Source organism: Buceros rhinoceros, unplaced genomic scaffold, assembly GCF_000710305.1.
Source record: "Buceros rhinoceros silvestris isolate BGI_N320 unplaced genomic scaffold, ASM71030v1 scaffold5874, whole genome shotgun sequence".
Classification (NCBI taxonomy): domain Eukaryota; kingdom Metazoa; phylum Chordata; class Aves; order Bucerotiformes; family Bucerotidae; genus Buceros; species Buceros rhinoceros.
In genome coordinates this window covers 12,692-35,720 of record NW_010408671.1, presented here as the reverse complement: position 1 = coordinate 35,720, position 23,029 = coordinate 12,692, and the positions used below count along the sequence as shown (strand labels likewise).

Here is a 23,029-nt window from a genome sequence, read left to right as displayed (position 1 = left end):
TACAACTCTTTTAACACAGGTGTCATTTATGGGTACGACTTAAACACCAGTGATTTGAGATTGGCTATCTTTATTGACAGGCAGAAGGTTGTTTTACCTATGAGTGAATTTTAGTGGGAGTTGAACGTAATATTGTCAAGGAAGGGTGGGTTTATGATGTCTATTTGTCATGTAAATTTTTGTGACTTTTCTGTAAACGTCAGTGACACTGGACTACACTGAGTGTTTCTAAGGATTGCTGTTGTTTCCATTTTGAAGTAAGGACTCGGATATAACTTTGTTAATTTTAATTCTGTTTTCCTCTTGGGTAGCCATTCCAGTTGTAAAGCCGTTGGTCTCTCTTCTACAGTTGGGTTCTTCCTTTGAATTAACTTTACACATTTGAAAGAAATTTTGATGTATTTGCCTTATGTGTTTTATAACCAGTGACTTTTCTGTTTGGACGCGGTGAAATTAATTGTGACAAAACTGAAGTTGTCTGCTAACGTTTATAGAACCATATTTCTTATAACAAAATCTTCCTAGTGCAGATATCGGCAAAATATACGGAATATTATTGTCATGCAATTTAGAAGTTGTGCTTCAGTATATCCTATTTTTCTATAATCTTTATTTTAAAAAAGCAAAACCTAACACCACTGAATTCCGCATGTCTATTTTTTTTCCTGTGTGGCATTATTTAAAGGTAAACACTGCTCTCTTAATGTAGGTTGTGAGTGCTGCATGTGTGCTTTTCAGAGCAGTAGTGTGAGGAAGCTGGCAGTGGAATGGCAGGACGGCCTCATCCTTATGACAGTAACTCCAGTGATCCAGAGAATTGGGATCGGAAATTGCATAATAGACCTCGTAAACTTTGTAAACATTCAAGGTAGGTGCTATATGCCATCTATTGCATCTCAAAAACTACAATAACAGTCCATTCTAAAGGCTACTGTATCTGGTTGTGGCAAGTCCTGTCATAAATTTCATAGTTCTTCTTAAACGAACAGTTCTTAATTCTTCTGAAAGATATTTTCTAACCTGATTTGTCAGCTTTCATAACCTCTGCTTAGATTTGTTTTGCTGTGAGTGGGATTTTAATCTTTTTTAAAAAAACCTAAATGCCTTGCATGCATGTCAAGACACCAACTGAGTGACTAAATACGTTTTATTTTTTGAGGGGATGCTTACTAGGAGTTACTTCCTGTTCATCACTGTTTAGTTGTTGCTACTGTGTTAAGCAGCATACTTAAAATAAGCGCAACTTATTCACTGTGGTAACTAATAGTATGCATGCAAGTATCACGCTCTGTAGTACGTACTTTGTAAAGCTGTGTGTCATATCTTGCTTTTGCCTGCATCCCTTGCTGTAAGAATGTTTTTTTTTAAACGCTTCTTGATATGAAGACGTGAAGTTAATTAGTGTTTTTCCAGCACATAGTGTTCAAAAGTGGTCTAAGCAAAGCAGTTAGTCACCTAGCAAATGTATGAGAAGCAGCACGTTGCTGGAGATTATATATAAGCATCCAAATAAGTATGTATCTTCCAAGTACTTTACCCTTTTAGGAGTACTATATATAACTAAAACATCTCTGTTAGCTAGCTTAAATTCTTAGTGATTTAAGTTTTCCCACTTGCAAGATGATCCAAAAAGAGCTAAGGAGTGCATTCAGTATCAGCAAATTAATTCTCTTTTTTATTGCATAGATTCAGATAAACTGGGCTCAAGTGTTAGCCAAAGTATTCTATGGGCAATTGATATTGTGGGTTATTTTTTTGGTCATTAAATCTTTGATAGTTGTGAGACATCCAAAAAGGCAAGAAAAAAGAATGCACCAGTAATTAAAAGACTCACAGAGAGACTCACGTAATTAAAGGCCTGTCTGTGATGGGAATAATGGAATGGTTAACGCAGAACCAAAAAGCCTGGTCAGTATAGGCTTATGGAATATAGATTTGTACAGTTGATGATTTTTTTTTTTTTTATTAAGATGCTGATGTCTGGAAACTGGTTGATCTGTGCTTCTTATTTGGGATCAGATGTGGTGCAGCATCAGCAAATGAATGGTATAGATATAATAGGGCATTGTACACAAGTTGAGGACTGTTCTCTGCCAGGTCTCGGAGTGTGACTGTGAATGGGTGATTCATTGCTGAGTCCAGTTCATGTAGTTCATCTCTGATCCCGTGCTACCTCCCATGACTGGTGATCTGGAATAAAACTGATAGTGATGCAGATGACCCATGATGAGGAGTGTCAACTAATGAAAACAACTCGTTAATAGCGCGTGATCTGAGTGGTTTGATAAACTGGATGCAGGTAATCATGCATTCTTCCGATGACTAATTACAAAGTTAAACATTTAAAAACAAAGAAAGTAGGTCACTTTTGTAGACATCAACTCGTGACCATCAGTAGTATTGGCGCTCTAGAGAACACTGTCTCAGTGGGTTGTCAATTGACCGTGTCTCCAGTAACATCATATGGTCAGAAGTGTTAATGCACCCGTTGGACATATAGTGGAGTTACCGGAAGTCTGGTACTGGAAGTTCGGGGAAGATTTTGCTTAGAGGGGATTCTGGAAGACAGGAGTTACTAAATATCTTTTGATACAGGGAAAGCTCAAAGGTTAGATAATGACATCTTGCTCAGACTGTGAAGATCCTTGCAGAAACAGCATTATGATGATGAGCTTTTGTCAGCAGGCAAATTTTTAATAAAGTGTAGTAGCTGGAAACTGAAGCTAGGTGAATCCAGTCCAGAGAAACAGTGCACACGTCTTACCATGTGTGGTCTGTTGTGGATTATCTGTTTTGGGGAATTGTTTAAATAAAAATGAGCAGCTTTCTGAAAAGATTATTTGATGCCGATAGGAGTTAACTCAGGGAAGTTTCTGGCCTGTGCCTTTCAGAAAGGCTGCTGTTCATTTGGTGTGAATTCAAGGTTCACACGTCTGAAGGGACAGAGCCTGTGCCTCTAAAATAATTGCAGCCAAGTTCAGTGTATTTCTGGCAAAACACAATTTGTTTCTAGTAAAATGCTGTGTTTCGTGAAAGCTTTTACTGTGTGTGGTAGGGGTATAATGTCTGATTTTCCCACCCCCCCAATAATGTGGATTAGTATTGGAAATGTTTGAGAATCCAGCTAATAGTTTGAAGTTGTAATTGAATAAAGAATAAATTGAGGAGAAATAGTTTTCCTACCTTCTTCATTTGAGATACTTGATTACTTCAGAGAATCCCATTATTGGAAAATAGTGTACTTTATTCAAAAGCCTAAGCAAAATAATTGAATTTTGGGTGCCCGAATATAGATATATTACTATCACTTCTGACTGACCTAATACTTTTTATCTGGACACGTGAAAGTCTGTGAAAAATGCAGCATGAGGGGGAAAAATGCTTTTGGGGACATAAATGTTGATAATTTAACTTGAATAGAATTGCTTTGTTAAAAGGTTTGAGTATTGTGGTCTTGTTTGTCTTGCACTTTTGAAATATGCCTTGTTATCATAAGGAAAAAATACTTCATGTTTGGAAAGCATAACGGTGAAATAAGAATAGCATAATAAATCTCAACAAGGGAGTAATATTTAAGAGAGATGCTTAGCTTGTCACTTCTTGGTGCTTTGGAGTGTTTAATCCTCCAGCCTTAACATTCTTAAAATAGCTTAGATAATTTTCTAGACTCATAGAAAACATAATCTAGGACCATGAGCCGCCCTTCTGTGTGTAAGGCTTATGCGGCAGCAAGGATAGCCACGGGACTCAGCTCCCTGCGCTGGGCTGTCAGAGGCAGAGGACGTGTGGCAGAACTGTCGGAGGGGATGTATATATTAAGCAGTTACGCAGGTTAGCGTGATACCTTTTTCATTCTGGTTTGAGTGTCCAATTTTTGAAACCTCTGGCAAGTTGTACTGTTATTTTCTCCTCTTTCTTACTTGTTCCGAAATGTAACAGAGAACTTGGGAGAGATTCAGAAAATAAGGACCAAAAATACAATGCAAATGATCCCTGGTATAAATCTAAAAAGCCTAATAGGATTAAAGTATATGGTGTTAATGCTGACTGTAGGTAATGATTCAAACAGTTTTGTTCAAGCTATTACAAAAATCTTCGAGATGCTTTTTAAGTACCCAAATGAGATGGCAGAAGACTTTCAGGAACTGTGTGTTGGATAAATAGTCTCCAAATATATATTTTCATTATTAGGTATTGCTCTTCTGTGTGTTCTCTTTAATTTTTCATGGTTATTAGCTTCCCGTATGTAATTTCTGTATAGTGCTCTAGTTCTTGTTCTTGATGTAAGCCTTTAATTCTAATTTTTTTGTTCTAGGTGCTTTCTCTGGAGTTCTGGTGGAAAATCTGTGCCTTAAATTTGCCTCTTCCTTAAGATTTTTTTGTGGATTTAATTTTCCAAATGTCCTTGTGTTTTAGTCCCATTTGCTAGCTCCTTGTTTGTTCATTCTATTTAGGTAATATTAAATTCGAAGTCCCACCCACCCTGCTGCATTAAGGAACAAAGTGTGGCTGTGCTGTCATTCTGGTGTCATGACTCTTGAACCTCTTGAATCTTTGAAAATGTTCAACTTCTTTGAAAAATTTTCCACAGATGACAAGTTATTGTGCAGATGCTGAACACTGAAACTTTTTTTCCTTAATATTATTTTTGCGTGCTGGGAGGATACATTCATGGGTTGTGAATAAAGTGCCACTTGCCTCAACATTTTATAAGTATATGAAGCATCCCCAGAAGGGTCCTTTTCTCATCTCTGGAATGATATCAGAACATATAATCTGTTTTCCACTGCAGGATGGGTTTTATTTATCTTTCTGCAGTTGAACATTTTATAGCATGGGGCAGGCCTACACAATGTATGACATGAAAATAATTAGGCCTACCTGTGCCATGGACTTGGGTCATAGCCTGTGAATTACCCTGCATCATCTGCTTTAAATTAACTGCAAACATACCTGCTGTTAACTGTAACTTGGTACTGGCAGATTAGGAACTCTTCATTTGGATTTTATTGGCACCAGATGTAAAACCCTCAGAAGAAACTGAGATGGGCTGGGAAGAGATGTTCTAAATGGAATCTAGAAAAATAAGCTGCACGCAGTAATGGCTTTCAGAAACATCAGTCTCCCAATCTTTTGTAAGGTATAGTTAGTTAACTGAAAAGGTTTTGGGGTTTTTGTTGTTGGTTTGGGTTTTTTCTTCCTTTTTGACATCCTTCATTTCTGAAATGACAGCTTGTGAACACTGCTGAGAAGGAAAGCATAGTGACTTTCCGTGCAAAAGCACACACTAAAGCCTCTTGAACTTCTCCAGCATGCAAATAACTTTTTTTCCAAATATTATCAGATATTATTTCAGTGGACTTTGGCATCATGCAAAATTTGATCAGACCTTGATTTTTAATTGAGACATAAAGCACTTTAGAGGTGAAGTGATTATACCCTATAATTCTTCAGGACAACAACTTTCTGCATTGCTGTTTGCTCCTTTCTGCTCTGAGAGGAGGAACTATAATAGGTATATACAGGTTCAGTACATGTTCAGTTCTTTTGAATTGAAATTCTGAAGCTCGTTTTTAGTAGATGGAGGTACTTTGCTTTTGAGTTTCTTAAACTTTGATTATTTTTTTTTTCCCTAACATCCCATTTTGAAAATGGATTAGGCACTGGTAGATAGATAAAGGAAACCAGTGTTCTTTTATGGAGGTTGTGTATTTGGGTGATTTGACAGAAGTCTTAAGGTGTGAATGTATATCCACCTAAAGGTTAGTGCCTTGCTGCTTGAAAAATCTCTTTGGCAACTGAATACTCGTGGGACTTTTTTTTGTTGTTTCCTTCTTCAAACTGAATTAATAAGAAATGCATTACTCATGGTTGAGAGAACCCTCTGGAGACCAAAAATTATGTGAATATTTTAGAATTTTGGAGCTGGAAAGTGTTCACAGAGTTGCTGTGTTGAGCTGAGGGAAGATCCTGTAGCACTCTGGAAATTCAGCAGAGAGAATTCTTTCTCAGGGCTTCCTTACTGGAGGTGGAAGCCTAAGCTAAGCGTGACTGCTGGACTGTGCTCCTGCAAGGGATGGATGGATTTGATGGATGCATGTCCTGGCCTGAGGGGTAGTTTTGTGGGAATCCTAATCTATTCATAGCATGATCTTTCTCCCTGAAATAGAACTAATGGAGAGCAAAACATGCAAATTCTGCTATGGAGAAAAGACCCCGTATAGGGAACCCGTGCTGAAAGAACCTGGGTGCACTTGCAGTTTTTCCTTCTGCTGGGAGTGGTTCTATTTGAAGCAAAAAAATGCCTGAGAAAGGTTTTTCATCATGCTTTCTCTATAGCTTATTATAGCCATGCCTTCCATGGCTTATTTTAAAGGGAAGAAAAGGCTTACAAGACTGTGATGGCTGTTTTGCCCCTAGGGCATGGGGAGGGTGGTTGTGTGAACCCATGCAAGACTCTAAAAACAGGAGAAAAATCACTGGCTCAGGTAATAGAAATTGTCTGAGCCAAAATTTTCCTTCTGTGTCTAAAGAGCTGACTCTTCAGTCTAGAATGCCAGTGCTCTTCTGCCTTTCTAATCACAAGTCTCTTGTTTGTCTTCCTGACTTCCTCTTTATAACAGCACTCTTTTACTGAACAACACCCCTTATTCCTTCAGCCTTCATCATACTTTAATAGCCACTCCACTGCTTGAGACATCTTGATTTGTATTTAAGATTTGCTTTTAAACTCTTCCTCCGGTGTATTGGGGCTTCTTAAAACAGCCTACAGACATTTGAAAAAGAATCCTTTAAAAAAAGCTGTAGCATAATGCTTACTTATCCTCCCCCAAAGAAAAAACCTTTAGGAAATTTGGTCTTGACACATGTATTCACTTGCCTTGTTGCTTTTTGTGCTAGGTGGGCTTGCCTTGTCAAGTATTTGGTGACCTACGGATATGAAGATGCACTTGTGAACTGATTTCTGATCAGTAGACATACTGATGAGTAGTATTTACTAATATTTAGATGGTCACAAAGTGTAGTTCATTTTTCCTGGCTTAGACTTGCTGAAAAAGGGATATTCATAGTTGAAAAATGGAGGCTGTGCTGCCTTGTTCTCAAAAGGCTGTAGCTGTACCTGCTTATGAACTCAGTGAAAGGTGAATTCGTTTTAAATATTAATCCAGGCAGAATTTAGAGGAACAAATTAACCATCCCCTGAAACTTGCATGGATTTGTCTGTCTTGAATAATCACAAACACAAATGAGAGATGTGACAAGAGAAAGTTAGCAGTAACCTTTTCAGATGTGGTGTTTGTGTGCTGAAACCCGACAAGCTGGCAGGACTAGAAATAGCTTCGCAGATGGTACTTGGCACAGTACCGAGCAGCTCTCCTCTCGCACGCTCCCCACCCTGCCTGTCAATCGCGGTACCCAATGGCTGCTTAGAGATCGGGAAACGGCAAGTATGAATTCAGCTCACAGGAGCTGCGAGGTCAGACGTCAGTATTGCACTACGCATGGCTGAGTCAGTGACTGAGAAATTGAATTGAATTAATATCTAGAGGGGTTTGTGTCTTTGAACACTTAATGGACTGTACAGCTACAATCTCTTATCCTTGAGGGGAAGATGATGGAGGAAAAAGTAAGGCTTGCTGATGGTGCAGTGAACTACTGAAGAAATGATGGAAATACCAAATATGCTGAACTTAACAAGTAATGCAAAAGGATGCTGATCTGGCTTTCAAAGCTGCCTTCTTGGAAGGAACAGAATTCCTTTGTGCTCTGATTTCAAAATTATTTCCATGCTTTTGTGTTTCCACCCTGATAGATACAAGAGGAAGGTGCGTATCTGTTAACAGGAATAATCTGTGGGCTTTATTCAGGAGGAGAATGAAGGAAAGGAGAAGTATTGTCCTTTGTGTGCACTGGTCAATTGAAATGTCTGCTGACAAAGAACAGACTTCAGGGCGAGAACGAGGGGCTTAAGCATTGTCATTGTCTTAAGTCCTAGCAATATGAGCAGAACAGATTCCTTTTCTTCTAAAGCCTTGCAGTATTGTGTCTGTAACTTAATGTATCGATAAAGCTCTGTATCCCTATTCTACAAATGCCGATTGTGTGAATCTTCTTAGGAAATGTTTGGATCTAAGTTTGTATTTTATGAGAGTTAGAAGATAAAGGGAGAAAAAGGGTAGAAGTCTTGATTAATATTCCACTGCTCTGTCCCTTTCATTTAGATGTGGTTTTAAGGTGGTGTTGGGGCTAATAAGTCTGTTGCACTGTAATTCTGTGTAGACTAGAGCCGTTCTATGGAAAAGGTCTGTTTATTAGCAGTATTCAGTAGGATGCACGTGAATTTTTGTATTGGAATAAATGCTAATTGTTTTGGCAGTAGATTTAATTCAGTTTAATGACTCCTTTTAATCATTACTAATATATTCAGAGCAATATGTTGTTATGTATAAAGACAAACTGAAGCTCTCCTTCCACAGATAACTCCAAAGCATCATTAAACTGAACAGCATTTACATTTTTTAAAAACAGCTCTTCCCTTACTGCAAAAATAGGAAGCATACCAGTATGACAAGTGTGCCATTTTGATGGTCCTCTTTTTTCCTCCTTTGCATAATATTAAATCACTTTGCTTAAACAAAGCCTCGAGCTTGTTTGGTTTTCTTTGTGAGGCAGCTGCTCTTACAAAAAAAAAAAATTGCCTCTTCCCATTAAAAAGGCAGAGCTTCCTTGATCCCTGACTGAGGGGGAAAATAAATTCTATCCCTGACTTAAAGTTCTTGAATGAGTGCAAGCGTCCCAAAGTTCCTTTGGAGCCAGGAAAAACTGTATATTGAATTTGTGAAGATTGTCTAAATATACCAGTATTCATAGGGTTGGTGTTTGTTTGGGTCTTTTTTTCTCCGGTAGGAAAGTAACTGATAAAGCAAGACTCTTACCTTTCCTTAATAAACTTTTGGGTACTAGATGGTCTACCTACGTGGGTCTTTTTCCAGCTTTAGTGAATGAGGAAATGAGGGTGTAGGTTTAAAATGTTGGGTTTTTTTCTCTCTTACAGTTTTAAATTAAATGCAAATCTTACTAAATATGCAGGATAAAATTTTGCTTATAGGCTGGTGTGCCTCAGTCACTGCCTATGGCTTCCACAGCACAGTGCGCAGCTGGTGGTCATCGGCTGGGAAATTAATTGAAAGCTGACGTTGCAAGTACTTTTTTCAGGGTGAGATAGAGATCTGAAACTATAATGACTATAATGACGTGCTGAGCAGTGCACCACTGACTGTTGTAGGCTGAAATTACAGATTAATACAGTATGGCAGCCAGGTGCCGCGTGAGACCAACGGCTTTCTGGCACTTCCAATTACCAGCAGTCAGCTGCTGTTTGAGAGGTGCTGCTGGTGTTTCTGGTCTGCATACTGTGTCTGTGAACACCGCACTTCCCAACAGTTTGCTGCCTCTTGCAAATGGGGCAGCTCTGCTTTCAGCAATCACTTTTCCATCGCAACTTCTTCTGAAGCCTCGTTACCGGAAGATGTGAGCCACAGGTCATCTTTCACATATACTGGCCACAGATGTAGCTCCTCTTTCAGACTTAACTGATAGAGTGGCTCAGTGACACGGTTTTCCTAGTCAAATACTCCAGGGTAAAGCCAGTGACTGTCTCTCCTAACACGTTAGATTCCATGTCTTCATCCTCTCTTTGTTCAGATTTAAATGCATTTTAATTGTCTTGTTTGTTGTAGAACGAAGATGTATTTCGGTGGTAGTATTGATCTGAGTACACATGCCATCAAAGTTCATATTTTGCCATTTATGCAATAAATCAAAGAAAGAATATTTTTAGGTACTTTGACTCAACAGCGATGAGATTTAAGATTGACATTTTAGATGACTATTGTTAAGATGAGTGGAGATCCATGATTCACATGGTGCTGTCTCAAGCCAAACTGCTTGAATTCTCAGAAATCTTGCAATTTTGGATTGCATCTTCTGGCTAATAGGTAATGAGCCAGTCTCACAGTAAGCATTAATCTGTACATTAGAGGGAGGAAAGTACAACAGAGAGGCAAGCAAATGGATGGTGTGGCCAGCTGCAATTGGAACAGCTCTTTGAAATTATTTACTAATGTATCTGTTTCAGAAACAATTGATGTAATATTTAAGGATCCTGTCCTACTCCCGCCGGTGACCTCTGCCTCTTTTGTAGTGCTGAACTGATGGCTCGCATGTCGGCTCTCCGAAGACCTGGAGGGGGCTGGCAGCAGGAGGCACGTTAACCTGTGCATGCTGCCTGCCTCCTCCCAGGCGTGCTGGCTGTAGGTACGGAGGCAGAAGTAGCCCCAGTCCTGATACTGGGAAAGTGTAGCTGAAACAGTCGTGCCTGGCACGTTTAATCCTTTATTCAGACATGACTAAGGAGGAAGGATGATGCCAGCTGACTCACTGTTTCTTCCTGTAGCACCTGTTTTTCTCAGCTCCTGTAAGGAGATTATTAACTAGGGTTCGCCCTACTTCAGTGTGAACTCTGAATCGCTGCTTAGGGGGTAATGTTGCTTTAGATGGTTTTCTGGATTAAGAATCACATTTTAATTGCCTTCTCTGTTAAAGGGTAATTCAAGTCTGCTCTGCCAAAATGTGTGATAAGCCTGCGTATCCTTACAGTGCTTCAGTTTCATTTCCCAGGGTGTTTCCCTTATTTAAAGCAAATAGAGCACTTTAGCTATTGAGAAATAGTGAGTCACACATTTTGATCCTTTAAAATGTGGCACCTGCAAAACTCTGGTTCCTCACAGCAGGGTCAGAAATGCTGTCAGGGCTAGCATCAAAGCGCTATTTTAACAAAGGCCTGATCACATGGGGCTTTATTAGGATTTGCTGAGACGTTTTGTCACAGGACTGTTGTGTATGTGTTTGAGTACTCCACACACATGTGCACATACACCCCCCCACCACCCCCCTTGTGGGATAGTTGGTTATACCCCGATGTGCACATACAAATGCACAGATGAGATACGTGTATTTGTCTTTTTTTTAAAAAAAAAAAAGCTTGACCATTTCTTGGAAAGTCTACCTGTAGAAGTAATGAATATCATCATGTATGAACAGGGAGCAGACTTTGGTTTCAAGTTCCATTTCAATTATAGGCTGTAATCCTCATTTCTGATAACTTGTGGGCATATTTTATACCTATTATAAATGGTTATGTTTTGAATATTTATGTATATATGAAAGAAAATGTGCAAAGGTTTTCCTGAATTGTGCATGTTCTTGAAAGCAAGGTTTGCAGATCTCACTCTTGCAAACCTTTGCACATTTCACTTTCCTAATAGAGGAAGATAAATTCTGTAATAGAGAAGTAAAGCAAGGAGGGAGACACATTAGCCATGCTGAAATGCTGTGTATCTTAATGTGCTCAGAATTGCATTGGAAGTTCTGAGGAAAATTCTGTTTCCTTTTAACAAAAGTGGTTGGATCACCTTTATTCTTGGACTGTGCATTTCAGCCATAAGCAGGGCTTGCAGTTCTTCTACCTCTTTCAACAGACCTCTGGCTGACTTCACATCCTAAAGATCATGTCTTATGCAGCATATTTTAAGCTTGGCAGGAAACAGTATTGCAGTAGCTTCTCTCTGCACCAAACTTCTGCTCTCCTGCTTCGTCAGATACAAGATCCTTCCCTCATTCAAATCGAGTTGGAAGAAGCTTGTGTTCCTTAGCCGAGGGATATATTTCTTATTCTTTGCATTGTGCTAATAGTCATTTTGTGCCCATGTAAACTGCCTAAGATCTATTGTAGCCTTTCTATTGTGATGTAAGCTCCTCCTCTTACCAGTCGCTGAAACACATCATGCTAGATGTTCACTTTTTTTGAATAATCTTGATTGTTTGTTTGTTATTATTTCTAGGCGACTAGAGCCAACAAAGAGAATGTTCTGCTCAACTAGTTTGTATGGTTCATGCTTTTAAAATATACTGTGCTTTTCTTAGCTAGGTCATTATTCTTACCTCTTTGTGTTCTTCAATCCTACAGCATTCCTAGCAGTCATATTTAAGGTCTCTTGGTAAAAGTTGTGGGATTTACTGGCTGCAAGCAAGTGGGGCATTGAGGCTCCTGTGGGAAATTATGACCCTTTTTTGTCTGTCGGACCTCATAGCTGTGCAGACATCTGTCTCCGTATCCAGTACCTGAGGCTTTTAGAGAGCTCTTCAGCTGAGCCCATAAATAAGGAGTGTTGCCATGCCTGCATTTGGAAGGCAAATAGTAAAGGAACTGATTTAGGAGTTCCAGGGGAGGACACCAATATGTCTTTGCTGTCCTGATAAATTTCTGTTTTGAAGAGTACAAATAAAAGGCACAAGTATTTTTTGTAAAATTCAACAATAGCTGTTGCAAGTTGATACTTATTTGTTTAGGTTATTTGTGAGAGTACTGGATTTTGTTTTGTTGATAGGTTTTGTTGTTAGGTTTAATAATGAATTGCAAAATGTAATCAGTATCTTAATTTAAGGAATGTAACATGACCACATAAAAAATCTTAAATGGTTACATTAAAATCTGCTAGTTTAGAACAAATGTCTTACTTGTTACTGACAAGGCTGTAGGTCTTGGCTTTAATAATGTAGTCCCTGTATTTGCTGCCTGATTTGTGCTGGCTTACTGTCGTTCCTTGTAAGAGTGACTGAAACATAAAAAAAAAAAATGTGCAGAAATAAACCCTTGGCTGGTGTGTCTTGATGTATCAACTAGTTTAAGGCTGACGACCTTTGTAAGGGCAAATTGCAAAAAAACCAAAGTTGGTACTAAAAGTCTGTGCTCTGAGAAGGGTTTTCCAAAGCGGGTTTCATTGGAGACCCCTAACTGGTTTGATTAGAATATTTGATTTAACAGTAAGAATCAAAATAAAATGCTCAGTTGTATTTGACTTACCTGTTCTGGAAGGGGTTTCTGAGAATACAGCTTCTCAGGCAGGCTCAGCTGTTCAGGCAGTGTCTCTGTAGATCACACAGCAATGAGCTGCTAATTCTTGCTGTCTGCTTGATGTTCCAAATCATTGTTCATGTTTGTAAATATGGACATAAGTACAAAAAGGAAATGGGCATGGATAATGTTAATGTTCAAAACATGTACATGGAGTGTGAGTGAGTGCCTTTAAAATTTAAACGTATTTCTTAAATTTTGAAATGCTGAACATTTCTCTTCTTTCTCTTTTCAGCACCTCATCTCGTATTACTAAAGGAGTAGACTACACAAAAATGAGCCTCCATGGTGCAAGTGGTGGACATGAGAGGTCCAGGGACAGACGCAGGTCAAGTGACAGATCTCGTGACTCATCCCATGAAAGAACAGAATCTCAGCTCACTCCATGCATCAGGAATGTTACTTCACCAACAAGACAGTATCATTCTGGTGTGTTCAGATCTAGAGCATTTCAGGATTAAAATTCTTATAACTTAATTACATTTTGTTAAACTAATACAATAAAAAGCATTATTTATTTGTTGAGGAGACAACACATGGATTTGTTACATGTGACTTGGGCTGGGAGTACCCGTTTTAGACAGGACGCTGCAGTGTGTATTCCTGTATGATGCTCTTATTTAGAATGAATCACAAGAACAGTCTGATTTTTCTAAGATAATTAACAGTGCCTCTTTACTTGGTAGAGTTTATGTATGTATTTAGAAATACAGGAAACGCTTCTCTTTAAGTGAGAGACAAACTTGGTTTGTTTCCTTGAACTACAGCACTAAACACTGTGATGTGTAGCTTCTATTTTATCCTGAGTTGCTTTTTCAGTACTAGAATGCTATATTTTTCTTGTTAAGGCTTTGAAGTTGTGAGGTGGCCTTGATGTCTAAGTGTTAGAACAGTTATTTTGAAGGTTTCCTTAACTAGAATAGATTTAATTGGAAGAATTCGTACTTAACTTATCAAGTTGCCATGTTTTGTGCCTGGAAAGACAATTGCATAGAGCTCATGTAAATCTGTAATTGCTTTTCCTGTTTTTTTTCTCCTTCCGCCTTGTCCCACTTAAGATCGAGAAAAGGATCACAGTTCATCCCGACCAAGCAGCCCTCGTCCTCAGAAGACCTCCCCAAACGGTTCTGTTGTTAGCATGAGTAACAGCAGCAGAAACAGTAGCCAGTCGAGTTCAGATGGGAGCTGCAAGGCTGGTGGGGAAATGGTGTTTGTGTATGAAAATGGAAAAGAGGGAGCTCGGAATGTGAGAACTTCTGAACGAGTAACACTCATAGTGGATAACACCAGATTTGTTGTAGATCCTTCTATCTTTACTGCACAACCTAATACAATGTTGGGCAGGTTTGTATTGTGGGATTTTTTTTGCCTTAATCTCTTAACTATAGAATAGAGCTATAAATGCTTTGTAGATACTAAAACTGTTTAAATAGTTGCTGAACTCATATTGGCTACAGTGATCTGCTAATGTTTAATATTATCAAAGGTCTGCAAAGGTCTTTAAGTAAAAAACAGATGTAAGTTCTCCTCTATTTGGCAGAGATGGCTAGAGATGCCTATCACCTAGAAACGAAAGAGTTAAGTAAATCAACATTTTGTGATACACTCATTTCCTTCTGTGTAGTTGGGTGCTGTACTCAGTCTGCCCTGTTCCATCTCTTGTTTTTAAAGCTAGTTGCTTCATAAAACAGAGGAGTAAGTATAGATAGTTGCTTTCAAAAAGCAAGGAGGAAAACCTTGGAGGGATTTTTTGCTTAATGGGCCTACCTTGGCAGCACTGAAGCTCAGCATGTTTATCTTCTGAAACACCGTTTTTGGACAGGGGCATGTCAAACAGGTAGTCAGGATAACAGATTGGAGCCTCTCAGCAAAGAGACTACCTTGAGAAATGGTCAGGAGTTGAGTGGAAGTCCGCAATATGTGCACAGTATTTTCTGTTGAAACTATAATGTGCAACGTACTTAACATGTTTACTTGGTGGAAAAAGATTCTGTACTTTACTTGCCCAAATACTGGCTGGTTTTGCATTGTCCAAATTATATATTATCTCTCTTTAGAGAGCACCACTTACGAACTTAGAGCAAGAAAGAAATGAGGGTTTATGTCTCTGTCACTTTGGATTTGGCTTTTTCATCAAAATGGCTGTTCCTCCACTCATAAGGATATAATTGTATTTAAAATACAGGTGTATATGTGTATAAAGCTATTTGCCAAGTTACAGGTAATAAATACAATTAGGGAATTTTTGCTTTATTTAAATAAATCACCGCTATATGGAATGTATAGTACCTTGGTTCCCTACTTGCTGAAAAGACAGGAAGAAGTTATAGAAAGCAAAAAATACTTTGTAAACTGTAAGGGGAAATAACAGAAGCAATAATTAATAGAATTAAATCGTTGCTGTGGGGCATTTGTATCTGTGGCATACATGTATACAGATAAATAGCCGGACTAACAAAGGGAGTGTATCAGTGTGAGCTGTGTGGTGTAATAGTTTCCTTTTCCATGCCCGGCCTCAGAGTAAGTGGTGCTGGTTAATGCACTAGATTTGTGTTTGTTGCGTAGTTACGCTCCCTTTGGGACTGGCTCAGGGAACAAGCTTATTTTATCCTCTGCTAATTCAAAAGTAGGTTAATAAAGTTATGGAAATACCGCTCTAAAACACAAGTTATTTATAAACCCACTTTGCCCAGTGTCAGTCCCCAGGACACTAAACAGGAACATATAGCTAGTATGTTCTGGGAGGTAAAAGTGACATTAATAAGAATGTGTTATTTGCCTTAAGCCTATATCCTGTCAGACTGCTTTTTTTCCTAAATATTATTTCTTGTCCTGAAGAGTGGTCAGAAAACACATGTCAGATAATTAAATGAAAAAAGCAACTTTGTGCTGGGTTATAAATGCACAGGGTACACTAACTGTTTCTTCGTGTTGTGTATGAAAGCAAAGCTTTGCCATCGGAATATATTTGTACATAAAACAAAGAGAAAATGCCGTACTTCTTGGAAGCGTAGGGTGTAATTCCGTATCAGAGATGTGGTTTTAAAAGTCAGGTGCTGTTTGGGATTTATAGTTTTCTCCTTAGTCTTAATGTCCTTTGCATACTAGTAGGGAGAAATATGCTGTATGAGCTACCCTTAAGTACGGGTATCTTCTATCAGTATGTTATTTTAACTTTTGGATTCACTAAATCTTTTAAATAAAATAGAGGTGAGTTGCGTGTACTTGAACACTAAGTTCTGTTTCTTAAATTTACCTCAAATATATTTAAGTAATGAGGATTCCACAATGAAATCTGTTTTTTCTTCTACATTACCACACAGATGCCAAAATGAAACAGAATTGGTTTGGGCTCCCACCACCTTTGTCACTGTCAGGAAACAGCCTGGACTAACTTTTGTTTTGATCAAGCGATATTGGCAAGTTAAGACTGAAGAATAGAACTAGACTTTCCTGAGTTACAGTACCCTGGCGCTCTGCTTTCCAGTAGTCTTGCTGAACAGAAACCAAACTGAACAGTGTACATACATACAAGACAGAATAGACTGGTTTCCCCTGCCATTTCAGTACAATTTTTGACACTTCTTAGATTTAAAAAAAAACAAGTAATAAGGAATTCTAACCAAATTACTTTTATTCTTGAGCAGGATGTTTGGATCAGGCAGAGAACATAACTTTACACGTCCTAATGAAAAAGGAGAGTATGAAGTTGCTGAAGGAATTGGTTCCACGGTGTTTCGTGCTATTCTGGTGAGTTTTCAGGGGATAGCACTGTTAGGACAAGCACTATGAGTATTAAGAGGCATAACTTCTTGATTTAGCCTTACTTGACTATCTGGACTTCGTGGATGGAATAAATACTGTTTGTGTGTATTGTTCTGCAGAGGGGAAAGGATGCTTGATCTGAAAGCACTCCTAGGTTATCTAGACATGTGCATGTGGCATCCAGTGCTTGGAATGAACCAAAAAACTACTGCCTGCCAGAAATTCGTTTGCCTTCTGTTATGCCTCTAGTTCACCTGGTTCAGATATATTAATTCCTTCCTGTGCAGAAATTAGATGAAACAGAGTACTGTAAGTTAACTTACTGCAGGTAACTGGAGAAAACCAAACTTGTCAGCAGAGTCAAAACAGTAAAAGCTGAGTGAAGTATAGATAAAAGACAATATGCACGCACCGAAATTGTCAGTGTTAATAGTTGTCACTTAAATAGCAATTTTAAGACCACCTCACTACCTTGAAAGCAGCTAAATTCGAATAAAATTCTCAAAGTTTAACATATATTGCTGTTTTACATTTTGGGGGGTTTGCTTGTGGAGAAAGTGTCATAAATGAAATGATAAAATGTTCCTGACAATGAATGTTGAAGTGCATTGTGTTTTTTGTTTGCTGCTTTGCTGTAGGATTACTACAAGACTGGAGTGATACGCTGTCCTGATGGGATATCAATTCCTGAACTGAGAGAAGCGTGTGACTATCTCTGTATCTCCTTTGAGTATAGTACTATTAAATGCAGAGATCTCAGTAAGTACAGAATTTATTAAAATAATTTGAATTATACAGACTAATGTAAGCAAACATATGGGGAGGTAATTTCAAATTGCATCCTTTGCTGAGGTAGGGTAAGGAACATGGCTGAGAGTACACGAGCAAAATCCACCCTTTTTCTCTCTTCTGCAAGAGACCCCCAAGTCAGTGGGTGTACACCTTTTGAAAAATGATGGGACTGATACTCAGCTGGTTTTGTGGTCAGCTCTGTGGAATACCTAACCTGTATCAGTGCATTTGCAGTACAGATACAGAAATGTTAAGTGGTTTCTGGTTTTGCAGAGGACAGGGAGGATAATTTATTCGACTCCTTGCTTAGGAGAATTAAGCCGTGTTGTTAGGAAAAGTAGGAGAGCATTTTGGGGGGTGTAGGGTGCCTCGTGGCTCCCAGTGTGCGGTGTCTCTTCAGCTCCGTCCTTCCCTGAGCACAGCCAAAGTTTTGGCTAGTGCTTGAATGACCTGGCCTGTGCGTTGGGTCCCGCTGACCTCACAGTGTTTGTGCAGCGCAGAGCCAGGCTGTGGCATTCCAGCTGTGCGACCTGCGCAGGGCACCTGCACCTTCAGCGGCAGTGCCATGCCCTCACGGCCTGTCGCCTGCTGAGTCACACTCTTGGTGCACTTTGTCCTTAGCAGAAGGATTTAGTTTTGAGAGGCTTTGTTTTTAAGCTACTGCTTATGCAGTGTGGGTTGCACGCTCTACTGTTCCAGCAACTGGCTTCAATAATGTTTCTTTTAGGAGGCCTGAGAGGAGCCTCACACGCGATTACCAAATGTTTAACAGTAGTAAAACACGAAGGAGGTCTCCTCAAAGCCACTCATCTGTCATATGGACATTATGTTAATGTCACAGGACAGTCCTATGAGTTTGAACTTCTGGTGTGGTTTTTGGTAAACATTTGAAAAGGTTCTGATGTTATACAGGCTAATAGACTAAATGTCTTTAAAGCTGTCTGCAGTAAATACTGCAAAATAAACAGAACTGCTGTTTCTTATTCCTGCCTTCATTTTCTTACCAAGTTTTCAAATGTGCCTGTGCTTAAAATTTTGTTCCAGGTGCTCTTATGCATGAATTGTCAAATGATGGTGCTCGCAAACAATTTGAGTTTTATCTAGAAGAAATGATTCTCCCATTAATGGTAGCCAGTGCCCAAAGTGGTGAGAGGGAGTGCCACATTGTTGTGCTCACAGATGATGATGTTGTTGACTGGGATGAAGAATATCCTCCACAAATGGGAGAGGAGTATTCACAAAGTAAGTTTATTTTCATTGGTTCCATCAAGCCAAGCTATGGTAGAGGTAGCAGTAAATGTTCTGATTTAAAGCTTTTTAATTTAAGTGCTGTTAGCAAAGTTTTTACAATGTCCCTAATGCCTCACCAAAAAACCCCAACTCAGCACCTTAGTTTTTGTAGTTCTGCTTCATATTTTGCTTCACAGAAGCACGTGTTGCATGTTATGTTAAAATCTAATTAAAAGAGAAGCTAATTTTTATTATGAGGGTATTGTCCATCAATGAGCTGGAAGGAAATACTTTTTCAGAACGAGCTTGATGGAAAAATGGACAGTAGTCATGTTTGCTGTGAGAGAACAACTAGAGGGGTTTTTTGGGGGGGTGGGGGTGGGGGAAGTGTCTGTTAGTATGTTGGAAGTATAAGAGCTTGGTGTATAGATCAGTTAAAGCACCTGTAATGGAGTGCCCTTCCCTCCATCACTGCTGTCCTTGCAGGTAAAACTGTTTCTTCACTGCGGAAACTTGAAATTCAGGGTTTTGTGGGGCCACATAGGAGCTTGAGATACTCTTTGTGCTCTAGTGGTATAAATCTTCTTGGAGGCCTCTTCAAAGTATTGCAGTTTTGTTTGGTTTATTTTATTAAAATTTAAAAAAAAACCCAACCCCCAAACAAAACACCAACACACAAAAACTCCTACATTTTTGGAAGATGCAAACCTGCAGCTCTTCCTAAATAAGGGCAACTCAATGTCATTATAGATCAAATGTGGCTGTTGTGATGTAGTAACACAATTGGCTCAGGTTTCTAGGACCTTTGTCTCAAAGATATCAATAAAAAATCCTGCCTATGCTAATTAATTAGTTAGGTACACACTGGCCTTTTATGCTTTTCATTAACAGTAGATTTGCATCACTGCAGCTGTAGGGAATTGGTGCCCCCAGTCCCTTCTTTTAAGGTGCTACAATCTAGATTGCAAAGGTGTCCCTCTTGTTCCGGGTTTTCTGAAACCAGTTTGCAGATCTCTCTTTTATAATGGTAAGCAGAATGGAAAGATTTTTTTTTAATGTCTGTAGGAGTTCCATCAAAAAGGGGAAAAAAAAAAGTCTCTTTTCTTGGAGGTGTGGTTGAGAATATAGTGTGGTTTGCTTTGTGAATTGTATTCCTAAATCCAACAAAAAACCTCTAAGCGTATAAACCAGACTAAATTGATGGGAAAAAAGACACGTGCAAACAACCCATTTCCCCATTTTCCAGTGCCTTCAGCGATTTTTTTTTTTTTTTTTCTCAAGAGTTCTTGAGTCTCTCCCCCTATTCTGAAATAAAAATGGCAAAATTAAGCAAAGAGTGAAAAACCTTTTCTGTTTTAAGACTAGAAGTTTGAGTACAGTTTTTCCTCATTAAAATGTATTTTTAGTTATTTACAGCACAAAGTTGTATAGGTTCTTCAAATACATTGAAAATCGAGATGTGGCCAAATCAGTCCTGAAGGAGAGGGGGCTCAAAAAGATCCGACTGGGCATTGAAGGTAAGAGTAGCATTGTTGCACCCTCAATGTTTGGGGAAGAAGGTCTGCTCCACTTCTCTGCTTTATGATTGTCTCTGCAGTTGAAAAAAGTAAGGGTTGGTATTGTCTTTCCTGGTGAGGTTAGGTGATAAAATGGAGAGGGGGAGTGGTACCCAATAAACAACTAGTCCAGCTAGAAAACTCAGTTACAGACTCGTGACTGGTCTACAAGATGTATTTACCTGCTAGACTGTTTGCAGAGTAACTTGGGTGGTTTCTACTGACTTACGACATGCGTGTGATGCCATTTGCCCTCTAGTTTTCACGCAAAATCTTCCCTGTACTTTATTTGAAGCAATGATGTGGTTTCACAGCTTTGTATATTTTGTTCTTGGTTTGGTGTCCTTTTCAGGGCTTGAAATAAAATTTTGGGTTAAGTGGCAGGTAATACTTTCTTTCAGGAAACACAAAACTATCAAATGGATCACTGAAGTGCAAAGAAATATTAATCTGAAGTAAATAGCTTCTAAGTTAGGAAGCTGCTCTGTAAAATCTCAGCTCTGGCTTTGCAAAAGACGGCTACATCAGACAGATTTTTTTACTGTGAATCTAACAATTGGGCTTCTTTGCATTTCATTTCCCCTCTGATTGAGGCAAATATTTAAAAATCCAGTCTTTATAATTTACAGGCTTTCTATCATGCACTCACCAAGTTGTCATAGTTACATTTGTAATTTGCCAGCCAAAAGCAAACGCTTTTAACTGCTTGTGATGTCTAAAAGGAGCAAGTTCAGCCGAGCAGGGTGTGAGCCTTCAGGCTGACGTGCCATTCCACTGAACAAGACCTGGTTTTGTGTGTAATGCTGGCTAATGCCAGATTATTTCTGCTGGCAGTTCTTGTTTGAGACAAAGAACAACTGTTTGATTAAACGTTAATGCTAGTGCCCCATAATCATACGTAACTTCCCCGTAATGAAGTATTGCTTAGGCAGAGGGGAGGTGCCTCGCAGACAGCATAACCAGAACTGATAGCTGGTGTAAACGATGTATTCTCATCATTTGTTACCTGGGAGCTTAATCCACAGCTCAGAGCAACACGGTCTCTGCTTTGGAGATCTCTCTTCCTGCTTTCCCAGGCGCGGTGTTGAGAAACAGCCAGCCGCTTTTGGCTCGAGGAGGGAGCAGCTAGCTTTGCCTGTCACGTTTGGAAGTGTTGCCTGGTGGCGATGTATTCGCTATCGATAGTGGCACTGTAGCCTCTTCCTCTTCAGTTTGGATGCTAGTTAAACTGCTGACTGTGTTCTCCTTGCGCTGGTAACATGAAGAACACCACGGTGGCATGTGTTTCCACTCGGGATGTTGACGGTGACAACTGCTGATCTTTGCTATGCTTCCACCCACTGCCTTTTTGTAAAAGAAAACCGTATAGGAGATGTTAACTTCTGCTGTCCTCTGCTTTAGGTTACCCTACATACAAAGAGAAAGTGAAAAAGCGACCGGGTGGAAGGCCGGAGGTGATTTACAACTATGTCCAAAGACCGTTTATCCGGATGTCATGGGAGAAGGAGGAAGGAAAGAGTCGGCATGTTGACTTTCAGTGTGTGAAAAGCAAATCTATTACAAATTTAGCAGCAGCAGCAGCAGATATACCCCAGGACCAGCTTGTGGTAATGCATCCTACCCCCCAAGTAGATGAGCTGGATATTCTGCCTATTCATCCTCCACCTAGTAACAGTGAGATGGATAATGAGGGACAAAACCCACCACTCTGATCTAGACTCGTTCTGAAATGAAAGCATGCTCCTTTAAAGCGACTCTGTACTCAGCTCATACTACACTGCAACTCCAGTTTTTTTCCATTGTGTACCGGTGTTTAGGATATTGCAGTACAGACCTTTGAAAGACCAAAGGCACTTCCTGATTGTTTTTGAAAGAGTACAGATCAGATGTCCTGGGGTTACAGTTACATACATGTACGTGTTTACCAGTAGGTTTGTGACATTGGTGATTTGTATGCAGGACTGTCCTCACTCCTAAGGCCATCAAATCCAGTGGGATGCTGGTGGCTCGTGCACATCAGTGTTGTTACAGAGGGGTTAGAATGCAGGATTGGAATTGATAGTAGCACTTTATAAATGGTTGGTAAATGGAATTTGAAGCCATTTTTTAAAAAATGTATTGCACAATACTAACAAAGTGCTTCTATCAAAAGTATTAACTGTAAATAGATTTGTTCTGGATAGACTGACCCTTTTAAAGTTACTGTATATGACTGAGCACAAAACTACTTACTACTGGGTTTTTGGATTGAGGACATGATTCAATTACCCATGTAACATCTTGTTAAACTCGAAGTTCTTCAGTGAATTTTTTCACTTGTTTGCAGCGTGAGCCATGTTCAAGAACTGTGAACAATGGAGAGGGGCTTTATCTTAAATTTTGCCTTACCTTAATCTGTTCACAAATATTTATTTAATACATTTTTCATGTGTCATGAAATAGGAAAATGCAACTGGTTCATTCTTCATTTATTAATGATTGTAAACAAGTTTTTCATGCAAATAAAGTTTCCATTATTTTAATGGGTTTCAATTATCTGTGAATGAGATTAAGTATAGAGATGAACTGTGAAGGTAGCTGCATTTCTCTGCTCAAGGAAGGATGGTTAATATTGAGTGAAAAAGCCTGGTAATGTCAGACTATCTTAACCTACTTACTGTTGTGTTTTTTCTTAGCATGAACTTGAATCTAGGAGGAAGTAGCAATAATT

General features: G+C 39.1%; 1 protein-coding gene across 2 annotated transcripts; it reads left to right on the top strand.

The window, feature by feature from the left end:
- The first annotated feature begins 708 nt into the window (after positions 1 to 708).
- On the top strand, positions 709 to 22,841 carry BTBD10 (BTB (POZ) domain containing 10). 2 transcript variants are annotated; one of them, XM_010134935.1, is made up of 8 exons: positions 709 to 868; positions 13,212 to 13,405; positions 14,035 to 14,320; positions 16,624 to 16,726; positions 17,380 to 17,500; positions 18,578 to 18,775; positions 20,170 to 20,280; positions 21,721 to 22,841. In XM_010134935.1, exons 1-8 carry the CDS (start codon positions 768 to 770, stop codon positions 22,029 to 22,031), a joined length of 1,425 nt encoding a protein of 474 aa, XP_010133237.1. In that variant the 5' UTR covers positions 709 to 767; the 3' UTR covers positions 22,032 to 22,841. The 2 variants fall into 2 exon arrangements, with proteins under 2 accessions (XP_010133237.1, XP_010133236.1); XM_010134934.1 differs by lacking the exon at positions 709 to 868 and adding an exon at positions 7,522 to 7,826.
- Positions 22,842 to 23,029: the final 188 nt, after the last annotated feature.